General features: G+C 34.3%; 4 protein-coding genes across 4 annotated transcripts; 3 read left to right on the top strand and 1 right to left on the bottom strand.

The window, feature by feature from the left end:
* Positions 1-303: 303 nt before the first annotated feature.
* On the top strand, positions 304-1,820 carry LOC107459801 (F-box/kelch-repeat protein At1g80440). Its single transcript, XM_016078068.3, has one exon. It carries the CDS (start codon positions 646-648, stop codon positions 1,720-1,722), a length of 1,077 nt encoding a protein of 358 aa, XP_015933554.1. The 5' UTR covers positions 304-645; the 3' UTR covers positions 1,723-1,820.
* Positions 1,821-3,600: 1,780 nt separating this feature from the next.
* On the bottom strand, positions 3,601-6,896 carry LOC107459804 (uncharacterized). The gene is made up of 6 exons (XM_016078071.3): positions 6,691-6,896; positions 5,377-6,432; positions 4,652-5,240; positions 4,344-4,563; positions 4,076-4,132; positions 3,601-3,975 (listed from the first exon to the last, which is right to left on the bottom strand). The coding sequence occupies exons 2-6, from the start codon at positions 6,359-6,361 to the stop codon at positions 3,730-3,732; spliced, it is 2,097 nt and encodes a 698-aa protein (XP_015933557.1). The 5' UTR covers positions 6,362-6,432; positions 6,691-6,896; the 3' UTR covers positions 3,601-3,729.
* A 3,100-nt stretch (positions 6,897-9,996) lies between these two features.
* LOC107459533 (protein FAR1-RELATED SEQUENCE 5-like) lies at positions 9,997-10,671 on the top strand. The gene is made up of 2 exons (XM_016077759.1): positions 9,997-10,466; positions 10,554-10,671. The coding sequence occupies exons 1-2, from the start codon at positions 9,997-9,999 to the stop codon at positions 10,669-10,671; spliced, it is 588 nt and encodes a 195-aa protein (XP_015933245.1).
* A 19-nt stretch (positions 10,672-10,690) lies between these two features.
* On the top strand, positions 10,691-12,233 carry LOC107459532 (protein FAR1-RELATED SEQUENCE 1-like). Its single transcript, XM_016077757.1, has 4 exons — positions 10,691-10,955; positions 11,066-11,152; positions 11,309-12,027; positions 12,120-12,233. Exons 1-4 carry the CDS (start codon positions 10,691-10,693, stop codon positions 12,231-12,233), a joined length of 1,185 nt encoding a protein of 394 aa, XP_015933243.1.
* The last annotated feature ends 6,781 nt before the right edge of the window (positions 12,234-19,014 follow it).

Here is a 19,014-nt window from a genome sequence, read left to right as displayed (position 1 = left end):
GCCCAGGAAGCGTTGACACCAAAATTGTTTGGTGTTTCTAGAATCCTTCTATGTTATACTGTAGACAAGGGAAAGCTAGTAGCTACCGTATGGAAGAAGACGGTGGAAAAAATTAATTTAATATTAAATATTTTATACCCGAAAATGGATACTCTCAAACAAAGGAATCTGCAGGCCCACAGAGAAGGCAACATCCTATCACCTCACCTCACCGCTTGAACAATCAGCAAGCGAGCATCAATTATTTATTTATGCCTTTATTAATTCATTAAAATTCTAACCATGGAGCTTAAAATGAGAAGAGAAACCAACGGCAATGAATTAGTTGCAGAAACCGACATATGGCATAACTACTAGCTAGTAGTACTCTGCTTTGCCGGTAGCCAAAAAGCTTCTAGAAGACCCACCTTTTTCTATTTTTGTTGCTATTCATTGAAACTTATCGCCAAGCAAGCAGCATGTGCGTCCCTCTCTCTTTATAAAAATCACAATCATGACCACATCACCACACACCATTACCCATTATCCTCAAAATATATATATACATATTCATTTCTAAATTCTACTCCTCAATCCACTCTCTTTTCTTCTCTCTCTATATTCCGATCCCCACACACACATACACTTGTTTTCTATTCTGCTACCATGGAGCTTATTTCAGCTCTACCTGAGGACGTAGCCCGAGATTGCTTGATTCGGATCTCTTATCAAAACTTTCCAGCAGTTTCCTCTGTCTCCAAAGCCTGGAATACCGAGATCCAGTCGCCGGAGTTTCGCCGTAGAAGGACCGCCGCTAATCAAACTCAGAAAATACTTGTCGCCGTTCAATCCAGAGTTGACTCCGACGACAAACGTCGAACCGGCTTGCTGGTCAAGGCAGCAACGAACCCGGTTTACCAACTCAGCGTGTTGGAACCCAAAACTGGTAATTGGAGCGAGTTACCACCCGCACCGGAATTCCCAAACGGGTTACCCATGTTCTGTCGTATAGCCGGTGTAGGGTACGACCTTGTTGTTATTGGCGGGTGGGACCCAGAGTCTTGGAAAGCTTCCAATTCAGTTTTTATCTATAACTTTCTATCTGCCACGTGGCGACGTGGGGCCGACATGCCCGGTGGGCCCCGAACGTTCTTTGCGTGTGCATCGGATAACGATCGTACGGTCTACGTTGCTGGCGGCCACGACGACGAGAAGAATGCACTGAAATCCGTGTTGGCGTATGACGTGGCACGCGATGCATGGGCCGCGCTGCCTGATATGTCTAGAGAGCGTGACGAGTGCAAAGCCATCGTTCGGGGAGGACGCCTCTGCATAATTGGCGGCTACTGCACTGAAATGCAGGGCCGCTTTGAGAAGAGCTCAGAGGAGTTTGATGCTGCCACGTGTCAGTGGAGCCCAGTTGAAGAAGAGTTCTTGGATGCCGGCACCTGTCCTAGGACTTGCGTCGATGGCGGTGATGATGAGTTGTTCATTTGCCGAGATGGTGAGCTGGTGGTCTTAAAGCGTGACACGTGGCAGACGGTGGTAAAGGTGCCGGAGGAAATACGTAATGTTTCGTATATGGAAGCGCGGGAAGGAGCATTGTTGTTAATTGGATCAAGTGGTTTCGGACAACCACATATGGGTTTTTTGTTGGACTTGAAGAGTAGTAATTGGGCCAAATTATCGAGCCCAGAAAACTACACTGGCCATGTCCAATTTGGTTGCCTTTTGGAAATTTAGGGTACTGTATTATAATGTACTTTGTCTATGTAAATATGAAGCAACATTTTTGTTTCCTATGGTTGCTTAGCTTAAGGCAATGGACATTTTCCGGTTAATTTTTGTTTGGCTTACAAAGAGCTGTATTTATATCTATATAGAGTGCTCGTTTTGCAATACAAACTTTACCCTTCTTAACTAACTAGAGAGAAACCTAAGCTAGCTGTATGTAGTTGGAAATAGTGTTATGTACCAACAGAAAAGAAAACTACGCTATTGCTAATACCGTAATACATGGTGACAAACATTCTAAGTTAAAGTCGAACGTTTATGACTTGTATTGCACGTATTTTCTTCTTCACTCAATAGTGGCACATGGATAGGCATTAAGAAAAAAAGAGCGTACATCAAATTGGTTTTGAGTTCGTGTTTCCTTACTAAATTGGAATTTGTTCTCTTTTTTGTCCAAATTATCTGTAATGTCGTAATCATTTGTAGCAATGATCTCCAATGGTTCAACTTGGAGAGACCCTTTTGTTAACTGATCCTATTACACAAGTTTAATACCAATATAATTAAAAGCACATACCAACTAAATAGTATAGGAAGTATTTTAAGTGTACCGAAAATATTGGTGTTTTTAGTTATTTTGATCGTTGATCTAAATTATAAAAAAAAATATAATATATATTAATTGAAATTAACGGTTAAAATAACTAAAACATCGGTATTTTCGGTACACTTGAAATTTTTTCAATAGTATAAAGTTGACATTACCTTCCCAAATTGAGAGAGCCAGCTACTGCCATGAGAACAAGAAGGAGGGGATTGAAAATGGAAGCATAGAGTGGTCCTTTCAAACGTACGCACCACGTTATCGTAACCCATGCTACTCCAGACGGCACCACTCCCTAGTACAATTAAAAATTTAGGCACTAACCCAAAAACTATAACAGATTAGATTAGTTCGACAAAAGATTCAACGAATTACTCATTTTAAGTAGTTTTGTTGAACTAATTTAATCTGTTATGGATACTACATTAATTTGTATCTTTTGCCGTTAAATTCTTGATGTTGAAATATTTTATAATTAAAAATTACCTCAATGATCAACCAGATTAAATATGAGAGCATAGCCAAGAACAAGTATACAGCCCAAAATTTGAGTACGGTGTGAGTCCACGTGGTGAGTTTTTGTTAGGTTAATATGGGTTGACCAAATGTGAATGTCAAAAGTCAAAACCCTTATAAAAGGTAAGAATCATTGGGCCACCAATTCCATCCAAAGTTCCAAGAACCTTGGCTTTCCCTGCTGATGTTCCCAGGTTGCCACTTTCTAATCTGAAAAGTGAAGATACATATACGTACATAACGGTAGAGAATCATAGATATGATAAACGGAACGGAACTAGTGAGTAGTGAGTATGGAGATACCTAAACGAAATGGCTAAGAGCAAAGTAAGTCCAGGGATGATGTTGTATATGGCTACAGCATATGTTGGGTTTGCTAAAGCCACTGCTTCAGCCAACCCCCGAGACTATGTGAAATAATAACACACACGGTGACTAAATTTTTGTATAAACAGAGTTAAAAAGTATAAATCGCTTCATGCTAAAAGTTGCTAATATGTTTATAGTAACCCAAAGTCCCAAAGGGCTAAGGATTGGAATATTATATTCTTTTGTATTTATCACACACATCATTTATCTGGGTGCAGCTTGACCAATGGCAAACCATTGACAAAAGGGTGCTGCCAATGATAAACGACAATGAAAAAATCTGTATTAATTTGCATTAAAATTTTTGAAGACATCACACTCAGACGTCAAACACCAGTGAATTTTGATTTCCAGAATTGCATAAGAGCATTTATTTACCAATAAAAGAAAATTTGGGAGCTGGTAAAGTTTTCTCGTAGATTGAGCACGAGAATGGCACTTCATACAGAGAAGACTGAGGATTATGTAATGCGAATCCAATGAAAGAATTTAAGAGTAATGCAAGAGCCACGAAGTTATTATTTTGTTTACTTGCTTCTCATGCACCGCACAATAACCTCTACAAATTTCTTATACATGTGCTGCTTCATATACATGCTCTGCACCTTCTTTCTTCCTTCTATCCCCATTTGCTTCCTTGCCAACTGGTTTTTGAGTAAAAACTGGAGATTCTGTGCAAGGACTTGATTCCCTTGGTGTCCAATGGGATGAAGAAGACCTGTAACATTGTTCTCGACGATCTCCTTTGTTCCCCCAGCATCTGTTCCCAGAACCTACTCCACAAAAGTCAATAAAACAGTTTATCACACTGATTTTAAAGCACCTAAGCTTTTTAATCTTGATAAAGCAGGTAAAAGCAAGTGGCAATCATACCGGAAGCCCAAACGCCATCGCTTCTATAGTGACGCGTCCAAATGTTTCTCCCAGGCCCTATACACAAGTTTAGCAATTAGCCACAGCTTCACACATCAAAGCATATTTCTGTAATTCCATCAAGAAGGTGAATTCTTGGGGAGATAGTTCTTGTATTTAGGCCAATAATCAAGTGTATTTATACAATTGCACAAAAATACACCTAGTGGCACAAAAATGCACTTAGCATTACCTATTTTTATAAGTTAAATAATTTAAACATAACTACCTGAGCGTTTATGACATAAACATCAGCAGCAGAGTAAAGCGAAGCAACACGTGTTGTGGCTGGAGTCCATAAAACTGATTTGGAGGAGTTCGGATGCTGTTGTAAGAAATTTAAAAGACCTTTAACATAATCCACCTTGTTACTCTTGGATCCAACAGAACCAATAAGAACTTTGAGAGATTGTTCCATTGTTCCTTGGTTGCTGGACAAAACCTGTTTTCTGAGGAAGTCAAGATTTACATAATTAGTACAAATGAATACAAATACACAGCCATAAGTGGTAGAACTTTATTTTGAGATTCAGCAACCTGCTTAAAGAATTTTTGGAGGCACCTTTCAGAACCGCATCGCCATCCTTCAACAGCGGTAACATTTTTCTGATGCGACGTCTTCGAGCCAGGGTTGATAGGCCTTCTCTTATATTCAGTTTTCTCATCTTCTTATCATCTGGCAATTGTCTCGGTTCCTCTATTACAGAAATTGCTGATTCAAGAAGTAATAGCTGGCCCTTCCCAGGGTTGATGCTACTTAGAGATATCACAAGCATATCATTTTCAGTCAAGCCCATTTCTTTTCGGACTAAATCCCGCAAAAGCTGCCTTTTTTCAGTCATCTTCTCAGTACTGAATGAAGGAGTGTTCAGTGTAGAAGGAAGGCCAGCTACAAATGCCAGTTCATCATTAACAGATAATGGAACTAGTTCAGGGTGGTATCTAAGCTTTATGCTTTCTTCTTCACACCACTTTTGCCATTGTTTAGATTGTGATTCAGAAAGGAAAACCAACATCTTTACTCTGTTCAAGACATCTTTTGAGCGATCAAAGTACTCTCGTCGATTTTCCATAATCCACCAGGCAACTTGGCTTGCACCAGCAGGAAAATGCTCAATATATTGTTCTGGAAGCAATTATGAAGATAAACGTTTTCAATTAAGTTTGTAAAGAAGAGGAGAAGAGGAGAATTATAATCTAAGTGAGGAATTATGAACAGAAACATGAGAAATTATAATGCAGACACAATAATCCATTCGTACCAATCCATGATGCGCACACAGCTGATCCAGCAATGACAAGATCAGCCTTCATTGCAGTTTTGAAGCTGAAATCCGCTTTGTCCTCAAGCACCTTGATTCGTCTTCTGGTAAGTTCTGGCATCAAACCACCCTTCTTGCTAAGCACAACTGCTGAAACAGTGGCTCCACAGCTCAGAAGTTCTGTTGCCAACTCCATCATTGAAAGTGGTGCTCCAGTCATGGAAAGCTCATGGAATATCAAGATGAATCTTCTGGACCAAACAAGACGTGCAAAGTCCCCCTTCCTGTTACATGTCCCAGATCTCTTCTCAGGACTCCATTCTAGGATCCTATCCTCTATTGAGCCAAATGGACCAACAAGCAATCCATATGTACTGTTTGTGTTGGGAATTTCTGCTTCCTGCTCTTCTACATCGTTATTCTCAACTTCTGATTTTGTTTTTCTCCTACCTCGAGCTTTACCTCTCGAAGATCGTGCTGGTCGTTTGCTCTTCTTCTTTGAGTTTGTCTTACGACCAGAGGGAGCACTACCCTCTTCTTTCTTGGCCAAAGCTACATTTACTGATTTATCATTCCATTCTTCATTTCTAAATGTCTCATTCATGGCAGATATGGAATTATCTGTAGCAATCAAATCTCTACGCTGACTCTGCTCAGCATCTGAATCAATATCATGTGACCTGCCTCCAAAGCCTGAAAATTCCTCCTTCTTATCGCTATGAGCCCATCTGGACTGAACAAAAAATCCAAGGTAAGCCCAGAGGGTAATGAGAAGCAACCACAAGAGCACACGATTGCTCCGCAACCACAATGCACCACCTACACTAGTCCTCCCATCCCTTCTTGGTGTCCGGCTGGAATTCAGCCGCCGAAAGGTTGGGGAATTTCGCGGGGATGATCTTCCAGATAATGTTGATTTAAAACTTGCCGCTGACCTTAATGAAGACTTTGCTACAAATTCCCCTCTATTGTTCATTTCCTCCATTTACTACCCTAAACTATAATCTTGTTCCTATCACTAGACAAGCCTTGGATTCTTGAAGCCCGAGAGGTTCTCTGAATTCAACACATGAGACACACAACAAATAATATAGTTGAGAGCAGTTTAATGCGCATTTCAAGATTCCTAAATCCATATGGAAGAGATTACTAAATAAACGAAGGAGAAAGAGAAAGAACCGAAAATAGTGTTAGCTGTTCCTAACTGAAAAAGGAAGTGATTACCGTTTGAAGAAATGTAGAAAGCTGAAAAAAAGCTACTTAAGCAAGAAAAGGAACACAAAGCGCTATGGCAGAGAAGAGAAGAGAGATTACATGGATTGCTTTCAAGATCTGTGGTTCAGCTTGAACAGTGATTCTTGAAGAACAAGAAGAAGACGAAGCTACTTCATCGCTTACACTTATTATTACCAACACAGTGTGAATGAATCTGCGCTTCTGGATTGCAATTACTCTCAACTTGAGAGAGAGAGAGAGATGAGCATCACTTTCAGCTGGACGAAAGCATTGATGATTGATGAGAGAAGACTCTCAGAATTGCAAGACAAACAAGAGTCTGAGTGTCAGTGCAAGTGACATGCACGTGCGTCATACACGTGTGATTTTCTAAACCGTTAGATCAATCGGAAGCCTTCACTTTGTCTTCTGACTTTTTCCCGCGTTCTTTTTATTATTAAAACTAGTGTATGAAGTTAAAATTTTTAGATATGAATAATTTTAGAGTGAAATACAATAATGTTATTGCCATTTTATAAAAAAAATATTATTTTAATTATATAAAGATAAATATTATTAACATTTTGTAAATATTCATAGCAATATATAATACATAGTTTAGATCATTTTTAAAAATTTTACTATTTATAATCTAATATACAAAGATAAAATTTTGTATGAGCCGTATTTTGCACGAAAAAATTTATAAAAATAAAAAAATATTTATATTTTTGAATATTTTAAGAAAATAATTACTATCTCAAAAAATTTATGAAATTATTATCGAAATTAAAGTTTAATTTGAGAATAGTAAGTAATCAACATTTTATATTCTTTTAAAATGAAATAATTATTTATTAATTTCAATACACAATTTAAAATAAAATTAAAATATTTACATTAAAATTCTATCTTTTCAAAGATCTCTCCATAAATAATATTGATGTTTGAATTTACAAACGTTCTTGTGTGATTCATGAATAAAATTTTTAAATTGCTATTACTCTTAACTCTTGAAAGTACAACCCAAACATGAGATAAATGATTTGTTTGGGTGCCATTCTCAAAAAAGATTTTTTATAAGGAAAATTATAGGTGAACAATGATTCTAGTGAACAATACGAACAATGGAGTTACAAATTTAATTCACTCTTAAGTTTATTTAATGATGTAATTAATTTAATTAGAATAATAACCATTTTTTTAATTTAAAAAGTCATCTTCTTGGATAAGAAAAAGTAAAAAGTTACACCTATACCAATAACGAAGCCAGTCTTCCCCGGTCACTCATTGCCGACGCTGCCTCCCCCTTTTCCGACGTCCGGTCAGCCCCCAAGGAGTGAAAATTTTTTTCACCACACTCCACAACTAGCGCACCGTTTAGCTTGCCCCAGGTCTCTGTGAAGACGCACTGTGCAACCCCTACAGCCCAAGTCCTCCACCATTGAAACCTCATTGTCACCGACTGATCCGGTGTAATACACGGGAGAGTTGCGGCTCCCGTTTCATAAGTACGTGACCTCTCATAGCCAATTTAAAGGAGGAGAATTCCGTTGAATCGAGTTGTCTCGCACCAGATTCTTTCACCGGCGACAAGATTATGCATTCAATCGACAACATGCTCAATTCGTTCAACGAGAAAAGTGAACATTTGGACAAGGTAAACAATGTATCCTATTTATTTCAGATGTATGTTTATTTTCATATAAATTAGATGGTTATTAAAAGATCAACATTATTAATCCATTATGATATTTTGTTACAAAAGGAACGATTTGGATGGTGTTCTTGTCCGTTCATGTGGTTATTAGTTAAAGTGTAATATATAATTGGATGATCCCGTGAAAGGATTAGTTTGAATTTTTTCTACCTAAAAAGAGAAAATATTTACATTTTTAGAATGGTGGAATGTTATAATACAATGTACTAGTTAGTTGTTACTACTAACTAATTACAGATTGGGTTCTTCTTAAGTTTTTAGAACTAGTTACAATGAACCATGTGACAAGTTCTAAAGAAGATGAAGATAGAAATTTATTTACTGGATATGATGAATTGTTACAATACCTCTTTAATAAGTTACTCTGAGATGTTTTGAATATATGTATAGTGTTAAATAAGAAAATTTTGCCCATGTTTGCGACTAAAATTGTTAGAATCCCCATCTGTATGCTATCAAACCATGCATGATATTTTAGTATTGTTTTCTTTTCTGGTTCATTTGATTGACCTTTAATTTCTATAAATTACGGATGTTCAATTTTGTAAGAAAAGATGGATGAAAAATATGACATGATCTACATCATTTAGGTAGCATTTTCGGATGTTGCAAATCTCTGGAGCCTAGCAAGCTGGTTATATTAGGGACTTGTTTTGGTGACTGACGTAATTAGAAGTTCAATTTTTAACAGCTATGCTTCCAAAGACCTTGTTTAACTTGATTTTTTTTAAACTGCCTATGTACTCTTACTGCACACGAATGTGGGTGTTATGCTGTTGATTTTCATAAAGATAAATATGGAAGAAAATTATAAGAGCTAATAACGAGACCTTTTACATGATAGTAGAAGACTCTATTTTAGTGTGTGTAGTAATACTTTATATGTGGTGGATTTATGCATTCTCTATATAAATAATTAATACAATACTAACTGGGTAGGTGCCAAAGATAAATATGGAAGAAAATTGTAGGAGCTAATAACGAGACCTTTTACATGATAGTAGAAGACTCTATTTTAGTTTGTGTAGTGATACTTTATATGTGGTGGATTTATGCATTCTTTATATAAATAATTAATACAATACTAACTGGGTAGGTGCCACTTTGTACGAGTATAATTTCATTGTTCTTAATTCATTTAATTCATGCATATTAATAAATGTTAATATCATATTTTTGAATATAGTATTAATAAAATCTATTTAGTCGATATTTTATTATAGTATCTATTTATGTTGTGTATGTTTTATTGTAGGCCATAGAATGTATGAAAATTACTTAGTTGGGATGTGATGACACGGAACTTGTTGATGAGGTTCGGACTATATTTTATTGTTGTTTTTCGTTAACTGCATGTTTGAATAGACCATTAATCGTCGTGTGCCTTAAATGATGTCTATTTTGGACTGATTTGCAGTTACCAGACCATAGTTGCCTTGTTGACGATGAAATACTAAGAGTTGGGATGTGGTTTGAGCATTTGAAGTTGGCCTAGGATTTTTATGCGACCTATGCAAAAAAAGTTGGTTTCATAAGTAAGATACGGGCCACAAATTTTGACAAGATGACAAAGCAACCGATCAACCAATCTATCCATTGCAATCGGGAGGGTTTCCGGGGGTCTCGTGTCAACGCACCCATACGAAAGAACACAATGGCAAGTGCGGGATGCAGAGCAAGAATATATGCAAAGTTCGATCGGGAAAAAGCATGATTGGGTCTTGTTGAAGGTTGAACTAAATCACTCGCACCCGTGTTCAACTAAGAAGGCGGTGCACTACCATGAGAACAGGGAGTTAACAATGCATGCGAAGTGTATCATTGAGGTTAATGATGAGGCGGGCATTCGACCCAACAAGACCTTTCTTGCATTAGCTAATGAAGTTGGTGGGCCTTCGAACTTGAGCTTCTCAGAGAAGAACGTCAGGAATTATATTTCATCAACACTCCGATCTACAAATGTCAACGCAGATGTCAAGGAGATGCTGAATTACTACATGCAAATGAAGGAGTTGATTTCGAACTACTTTTACGCAGTGAATTTAAATAAGGATAACAAGTTTATGAGTGCAGTTTGGGTGGATGCAAGGTGTAGGGCATCTTATGAATACTACGGAGATATGGTCTCATTTGATACCACATACAGTACGAACCGGTAAAATGTATTTAAATTCACGTTGTTTAATTATTTTATTATTTTTTATTAGTTTCATGTTTCTAAATATAGTTGTTCGTCCTTTAGGCATGGATTGCCGTTCGCTGCTTTTATTGGTGTGAACCACCATGGTAAGTCTACTTTGTTAGGCTGCGCTTTGCTAGGCAGTGAGGAGATCCCGAATTTTGAGTGGGTGTTCACATAAATGACTCGAGTGCATGGAAATGGCACCGAAGGGCATCATCACAGACCAATGCAAGTCTATGTTTGGTGCAATTAAGAAGGTCCTTCCCAATACACGACATCGATGGTACATATGGCATATAACAAAAAAGATACACAACAAGCTTGGAGGTTATTTTAGGTTCAAAGAGTTGAATGCTGAGTTGAATCACATTATATGGAACTCTAAGTCGGTTGAGAATTTCAAGGATCAATGGGCTGAGTTCATTGATGAGTTCAACTTACATCACAACAGATGGCTATCAGGTTTGTGTCTTTGTTAGGAAAATCATGTGCCGGAAGTGCTTAGATGTTGTTGTGTTCTTGTATTCTGTTCTGGAAAAACGTTCTTATGCATGGTTTTGTTTCTTTTTTAGATCTGTTTGAGGACCAACACATGTGGGTACCTATCTTTTTCAAGGGTCAATTCTGGGCTTCCATGAGGAGTACGCAGTGGAGTGAGGGTATGCATTCATTCTTTGGTGGATACTTAAATTGTAAGACTAGTTTGGTCCAGTTCGTCCACGAGTTTGACAATGTCCTAGGAACGAAGAAGTAAAAGGAACTGGAGGACGATGCTGCAGACTTGAAAGGTCTAATCCCATGTTCAACTAAATCAGCCATCGAGAGACGATTTCAAAAAGAGTATACCAACGAGATGTTTAGGGATGTCCAAACCGAGTTTGGCAAGAAGGCTAATTGTACTATTCGTGCCGTGGAAGAACAGGGCGACTCCGCTAGGGTAAAAGTGGAAGAGAAAATACTAGTCTATGAGACGACTCGATATGTTACGTTTGACGTCCATTTTGACCGTTCGACTCACAAAGTTCGATGTGATTGCAACTTGTTCGAGAGTGCATGTATATTATGTTGCCACTGTCTTGTAGTACTTTCATCTTACAAAGTTAATGAGGTGCCTTCCTGCTATATTTTACCTCATTGGAGCAAGAACATAAAGCGCAAGCACACCTACATTAAGAGTAGCCACGACGTTAGACGTCCAAATGAAAGCCACAACATATTCAGAGGGTTGTGTGCACATTTCTACAACGTTGCGCAGGAATTCGTGGACTGTGATGATGAGACAGACATGCTGCATAATGTTCTAGAGGATGCAAGGGCCAAGCTAGTAGATTACCGTGGCAGGATGCGGAAAAACACTGTCGCTACTGCACACAATAGCATCATCACAGACCCTTCAACCGTTTTTGGCACAGAGGACATTCAAGCCCCATCAAAGGTAACCACTAAGGGTCGTCCAAAAGGCAAAAGGCTAGGATATGAGTTGGATAAATCAATCAGAAAATCCATGCAGAGAAAGCGGAAGAGTTTACGCAAGGTATGTATAGGAATTAAAGTTAAACTTCACTTTTACAACGGTTTTTATTATGTCGATAGTGAGTTGGTTTTGATTGAGCTTGTTTGTTTCAGGATAATCGTGTAACATCTGCTGCAAATCAAGATTCGGAGGCTTCTGCTCAGCAGATTGCTAAGAAAGGACTTAGTGGATTCATGTCGCTGTTAAACTCCTTTGACCATACCTAGATTGATTATGATACTGCATCCATTATGTTATATTAGAGGTCCCTTTTGTTAGGTCTTACAACTCAATATATATGTTTCATGGTCATTTTCTTTGTTTAGGTTTTCTATGCTAAGAAAGTTATGAAACTTGTATTTCCATGGCCTTATCTTGATGCTACTCACGTGTCTGGCCTATTTATATTTTTCTGGATGTCGTTTGACTGGTTGTAGAATACTGTCTGCATAAATACATGTCGTATAATCTATATTTTAACCATTTAATAAATTTGGGATGTTGTGTGCGTTTAACTTCGAGTGGCATGCCTAGGATGTTTGCTTTACTACGGTTATTGATTGTTATTTTTCTGGTGTTTGGATGGTTACTTCTTATCGGATTAGCAATTTGTCTTTGATTATTTAAATGTCATATAATATGGATGTTCGATTCTTTAGGCTTGTGGATGTTTATTTTTTTTATATTCGGAAAGTTATTTCTAGTGTGGATTACGACGAGTGTGTTAGTAACTAAGAAAAATAATACGGATGTTCGGTTTAGTATTTGCGGATGGTTATTTCTATTTGTTTCCGGATGGTTATTTAGTGTGTATTACGAATGGCTTGTTATTAGTCACAGGAGTTATAATGTGGATGTTCGCTTCAATATATTACTGGATGGTTACTTTTAGTGTGGATTACGAATGCCAAGTTATTAGTTAGAGGAATTGTAATGTGGATGTTCGCGTCTATAGCTGAGTGGATGGTTACTTTTAGTGTGGATTCCAAATGGCATGTTATTACTTACAATAGTTATAATATGGATGTTCGCTTCATTAGATTAGTGGATGGTTATTACTTACAGGAGTTATAATATAGAAATTAACTGTCAATCAAATGAACCATAAACAGACAAAGAAAACAATACTAAAATATCAAGCCAGGCTCCATCAACTTTCAAACATCTTTGCCTTAATCCAAGGATCCATGAACTATGTGATATTACTATCCATGCAGTAATTTAAAAAAAAAAACATATAAAAATCAACAGCATAACACCCCACAGTCGTGTGCAGTAAGAGTACATAGGCAGTTTTAAAAAAATCAAGTTAAACAAGGTCCTTGGAAGCATAGCTGTTAAAAATTGAACTTCTAATTACGTTAGTCACCAAAACAAGTCCCAATATTAATTGCGATGGTTATCAAATATGCTTATGAACATGTAAATAGAGTCTTTGCACGGTTAGACTCAATGCCAAAACTACTTTCACTTATATCCTTTCCAATCAAATGGATCAAATGCAAGTGGACATGTGAGAATGAAGTAAAATACACTTTCAGCTAAGACTAGAAAAATGTAACTTGATCCCAAATTATATTTACAATTTTTTCGTAAAATAAACAAACAGGATTCCAAACCAAACCTATCTCTTCAATATCAAATATACATAATCAGAGTATTTAACAGTTTTTCAATTGTGACAGCTTATTAAGTTAGGTTTTGGAATGAAAAAAAAAAACAAAAAATATAACCTCCTCAACCAAATTTCAAACACCAATGAAAAATATTCAACCATCCGTTCATCAATAAAATGACCATCCGATTTAGATTCATTAAACAAATCACAAAGCAACATGTTCATAGCACGTGCTCCACACGAATTGCTGACTTACTAATACCCGAAGGCAAAACAAAGCCAAATATAGTAAATCATTAAAAAATAAGATGCGAATACCCGGATGCTCAAAAACATGTACATGTCATTATTCCTTTCAACTTCCTTATGTTCACAAACAATTGGATAAGTCAAAGAGACTCAGGAATTTTCGCCATTAGCAGCAAAACCCTTCTAAGCAACCAGAACATAAAAGTTACTATGAACATCTAAACCTTCAATAAACGGTTATCGGTTTACTGACCTTCAATCTGGAAAGGGAAACACACCCCACGGCTTCTCTTGTTGTACCTGGTAATGACTCCAAGTGACGCGAACATGCAACGGCTACAACCTAGGGATACTGCAGTTAAAGGGCAACGCCGGTGGATTCTGGGCGACTTCCACGCGACGGGGTCAGGGATTCTCGTCTGCTGCTGGTCGTCTTCACAGTGGAGGCGTCGGCGGATGGTCTGTTCGGCGATTGGCAGGATGAACGACGGGTTGCAACGAAAAAGAAGCGGCTAATAGGGGAAGGTCCTCCCTCGTCAATGCCATTTCAAGTGGCGGTGAGGGAAGGCTAATGTTTGCTGAATGGTGTTCGAAAGATATGGAGAGGGAAAGGTTTTTACTGTTAAGTCAAAGAAGGGGGAGTGGATGGGATGATTATGATGGTATTAATTAAAAAAATTAAAATTAGGATTTAAGGAAAGGGGGTGTTTACGAGTGTATCTATGTTAGTAATCTAATTGGGCTAATTACTAAGGCCCGTTGTTCATATTGTTCACTAAAGTTATTGTTCCCGTAGTATCTCCCTTTTTATAAAAGTAATAGTGATTTTATATTTAGATATCTCATGTAAAAGAATTATTTTATTTATTAATTATATTTGTCTAAAATAAGATAAAAGTACTTTTTTGTTTAGTTATAATGTGAAAAATATCTTTTAAAAAAATTTTTTTTTAAAAAGATGTAAGGATTGTTTGGACGCATTTTTTAAAATGATATTTTTTTTAAGAATTGTCTATGGTAAGAAAAGTTGGTTCTGGTGCTTTGAAGCACCTAATTAAAATATTCGAAATATGTGGCTGGAAGCCTGGAAATGGCGCCGTACTGTTGAAAATAATTCTGCTATGTTTGACCCTAGAATTTATGTAATTGCGAACCGGGTTAAGCAGGGACGAATATAGAAATGATATTATGGGGGGCCCAATAACACATATAATATTAAAAATTATGTAAAAAAATTATATAATATAAGATGTATTACAAAAATATACCGATAGAGAATATATTTTAAAGTAAAAAAAATATGTGTATACTTTTTACTAACGAAGTGGTCGATTCTTCGTATCATAAAATTAACCGATAATAGAATTTGTATCAAATTTTTCAGTAATTTTCTTTTCAATATAATTAAAAGACAATTAGTAAGGAATTCATCTTTTATTTTGTTTCTAAGTTATTTTTCACAATATTTATAGTTGAAAAAGATCTCTTAATTGTAGCAGTTGAAACAGAGAGAATTAATACTAAATGAATAAAAAAAAGACGACACAAAAAAAAAATCACTTTATGAGATTTGAAATTTTTATTTAATTAAAAATATTAGTAATAATATTTTTTTAGTTTTTTTTTAATATTATTACTTACTTTGTAGATATTAAAAATTATTAATATTTAAATTAGACTGAATTTTTATTTATAATAGATTAAATACTAAATAATTTTTTTAAAAAAAATTAAATTATACATAATAACTTATTACTATTAAAAAAGAGTTGGGACCGAGGCCTCCACTCACCTCCCTTATCCGTCCCTAGGGTTAAGGGAAATGAGGAAAATAAGAACGGTTTGGTTGCAAAAGAAGTTAGTGAGAGAGTTGTTGGGCCTTATTGGACCTTCGTGACCTAAGCATGATGCAAGAGGCAATGTTTTTTATATGTAGCTGGACTATTTGTAGATAATTTAAGTTGACACATTCGATTAATTAAGTCTATCGATTCACCGTAAAAAAATAGTAGGTGAAATTGATATATTTATTTGTTTTAATTTAATTATTTTTTACTTAATAATAATTAATAACAATTGTTATCGTGAGGATACTAACAATATGATTGATAATGATAATAGTTAGTATTATTATTACAATCGTAATAAAAAAACGAAAATGATCATAATTATCAAAAAAATGTGAATAAGAATAATTGTAGTGAATTACACTAATATAAATATGAATAGTTGAAGAATACTACTCCTTAGGATAAGAATATTTTTATAATTCATAGAAAAAAGTCTAAAAAATTAAAATTTTAAAATAATGACTACATTTATTTAGTGAGAAAAAAATTTAGTATATAATTAATAATTATTTTATAAAATCATTTAAATAAAAAAAATTAGTAAAAAATAATTGTATGAAGAAAAAATCGAAGTGAAATAATGATATTTTTTAATGAAAATGTTATTTTTAAAGAATAAAAAGTTTGAGGTGAACCAATATTTTATTCGGATTTAAATTTGTTTCTTTGGAAAATAATGATGATGACTTATCAACTTAGCTTCAACCACTATAAATAATTTAAAAGAAAGTCAAATTATCACAGAAAAAAATATCAAATTAGTAGTAATTATTTTTTAAAATTTAAGTAAAAAAAAGTTGAAGTGAGCCAAATAATATTTTTTTAATTTGAATCGATTATTGCTTTAAAAATGAAAGCTGACCGATTTTTTTCTCCGTTTGAACAAATATTATTTTGAAAGGAAAAAAAAGTTGAAGTAAATAAATTTTGTTGTAAAATAAATTTTTTAGGAAGGAAAAAAATAGGTGAATCAAGATCTATGGTACAAAATATATAAATGTTTAAAAATATTAAAAAATAATATTATAGAAAGTCAAATTTAAGGATGAAAATTTTATTATTAAAAAAAAGAAATAATAAAAAATAAAAAATTACAAACCAAGACACTTAGTTGTGAGTAATTTGCTTCTTTTTATTTTAAAATATTTATGAATCAAGAACTAAAATATTCATTAATTATAAATGTTTTTTGGACCTTAAAAGTCCTAAAGATACTTTTACTATGGAAGAAGCGTCTTTTTTTAATGATATTTTTAAAAGATTTTTTATAAAAATAAAAATAATTTTGTGTTTGGATATCTTTTGTAAAAAAATTTATTTTTTTATTTAGATAAAATAAGATAAAAATACTTTTTTATTCATTTATTATGTAAAAAATATCTTTTTTTTTAAAAAAAAAAGATCTTTTAAAAAAAGATGTAAATTGTAACTTCTCAAAAATGATAATTTTTTATTTTTCTAATACTTATACTTTTACTATTAGAAATTTGCCAAACACACAAAAAAATAAAAAATATCTTTTTTAATAAAAACAGATTTTTTTATCTATTTAATGGCGCCCAAACAAGCACGTAAATTGTAGCTTCTCAAAAAAAATATTTTTTTAGTGGTTTTACTATTAAAAATTTGTCAAACACACTAAAAAAATATAAAATATCCTTTTTATCGATTTTAATGGCTCCTAAATAAGCACAAAATTTGTCTCTGAGACTTATTAATTGTCATGGCAAAATATACAATTATAGGGAAATGTGTTCGTTGAAATCTAACTAGGACGGTTTTATTTGCTTGTACCATATTCATTCTTGGAATCAAAGCAACATGACCAATGCTATTACCTGTTAAGGCTGTGTTTGGTAAAGCTTTTTGAAGAGGTGCTTGTACCTCATTTTGCGTTTGGTAAATTAAAAAATCCAAGTGGTTGTGCTTGTGGTTTTTAAAAGTTAGGGGTGCTTTTGAAAGCACCTAAGAGAAAGCTTTTTAAAGTTGGCTTGTGCTTATCAAAATTAAAAAAAATCTAATATAATAAATATTCAAAATTACCATTATTAATTATTAACACAAGATTTTATTTATTTTTCCACACATATTTCCCACCATTATATTGCTATTGAAATACTCATGTATTTCTAATTTCTCAACCTAACCTTCACAAATTATAAGAAAATTTTCATATATTTTTTATTTTTCAACCTAATCTTCACAATTTCAACACAAATACATCTCTATTACGTATTAGGTATGAACTTCTATCTATTTATATTATTTTTTGTGCATTGTTTTTGTATTTTTTAGTAGATGTTTGTTTTTCTCTGTTTATTAAACGTGAAGGAGACTTGATTTATGGAAACCAATCATAAAATTTTTGTACACCAACTCGATAAACATTAGTCAAAATTATAATAACAACACATATATATATGTAAATATAGATATATAATTTTACTTGAGATATGTGTCCCATTTTTTATGATTTGTAAAAGTGAGTCAATATATATAGATGGGTAATAGACGTATCAGTACTAACATTGGATTACATACAAGTTTTATTATTAAGTATTGATTAATGATAACTCTATTTATATTAATATAGAGAGCAAATCAAATAAATATTTAAATGATTGGTTTCTAAAATTTGAAAAAAAATGATTCTTCGTTATAAATATATTTATTATAATTTTTTTAATTTTTAAAAGCTGTTTTACCAAACACAATTGTAGTGCTTGTGCTTATTAAAAGCTATTTTTAAGGTGATTTTACCAGACGCAAGTGCTGCAACTTTTAAAAAGCTATCTTTTAAAATACAGCTTTCATAAGCTACTTTCGAAAAGTAAAAATTTTACCAAACCCAGCCTCCAGACTTGTATGACATGATCTCCAAGCCTCCAGACTTGTAGTCTTGTACCATTACAAAGACTACTAGATTGATCAATATTTCTCAGTAACATCACCGGAACACCAATCTTGAGTATTAATTTAAGTGAAGGCAAACCAGAATAATTTATACTATTCAATAATTTAAGACCATAGAGATCTAGTTAACTCTCCATATTTCCTTCATCCATACAAATTAAATCTGAACTAAAATATTTTTTTCTCCAAAAATAATAATCATTAGATGGTTGTTGACCTCTTCAACAATGTCCAATGTTGAAGCCAGTATAGTTCTTGCTTTAAAAAAATCATTTGAAATCATATTTTTCAAAATATTTAAATAAGAAAAATGAATCAACTCATCGAATGTCTGTAATTTACGCACAGACGTATACTTTCATCATTCTTTTTCACCAA

This window comes from Arachis duranensis, chromosome 7 (assembly GCF_000817695.3).
Source record: "Arachis duranensis cultivar V14167 chromosome 7, aradu.V14167.gnm2.J7QH, whole genome shotgun sequence".
Taxonomy (NCBI): Eukaryota; Viridiplantae; Streptophyta; class Magnoliopsida; order Fabales; family Fabaceae; genus Arachis; species Arachis duranensis.
Note: the sequence above shows the minus strand (reverse complement) of the source record. Positions and strands in the feature narration are given on the sequence as shown.

Coding starts and splice junctions, on each gene's coding strand:
- LOC107459801 (XM_016078068.3), top strand. CDS start 646: ATGGAGCTTATTTCAGCTCTACCTGAGGACGTAGCCCGAGATTGCTTG.
- LOC107459804 (XM_016078071.3), bottom strand. CDS start 6,361: ATGGAGGAAATGAACAATAGAGGGGAATTTGTAGCAAAGTCTTCATTA. Junction 4,564..4,651: donor TCCAAAAATTCTTTAAGCAG/GTTGCTGAATCT, acceptor TGACTTCCTCAG/AAAACAGGTTTTGTCCAGCA. Junction 4,133..4,343: donor TTTATGTCATAAACGCTCAG/GTAGTTATGTTT, acceptor ACTTGTGTATAG/GGCCTGGGAGAAACATTTGG.
- LOC107459533 (XM_016077759.1), top strand. CDS start 9,997: ATGCAAAGTTCGATCGGGAAAAAGCATGATTGGGTCTTGTTGAAGGTT. Junction 10,467..10,553: donor ACCACATACAGTACGAACCG/GTAAAATGTATT, acceptor TTCGTCCTTTAG/GCATGGATTGCCGTTCGCTG.
- LOC107459532 (XM_016077757.1), top strand. CDS start 10,691: ATGGCACCGAAGGGCATCATCACAGACCAATGCAAGTCTATGTTTGGT. Junction 10,956..11,065: donor TCACAACAGATGGCTATCAG/GTTTGTGTCTTT, acceptor TTTCTTTTTTAG/ATCTGTTTGAGGACCAACAC. Junction 11,153..11,308: donor GAGTACGCAGTGGAGTGAGG/GTATGCATTCAT, acceptor CAACTAAATCAG/CCATCGAGAGACGATTTCAA.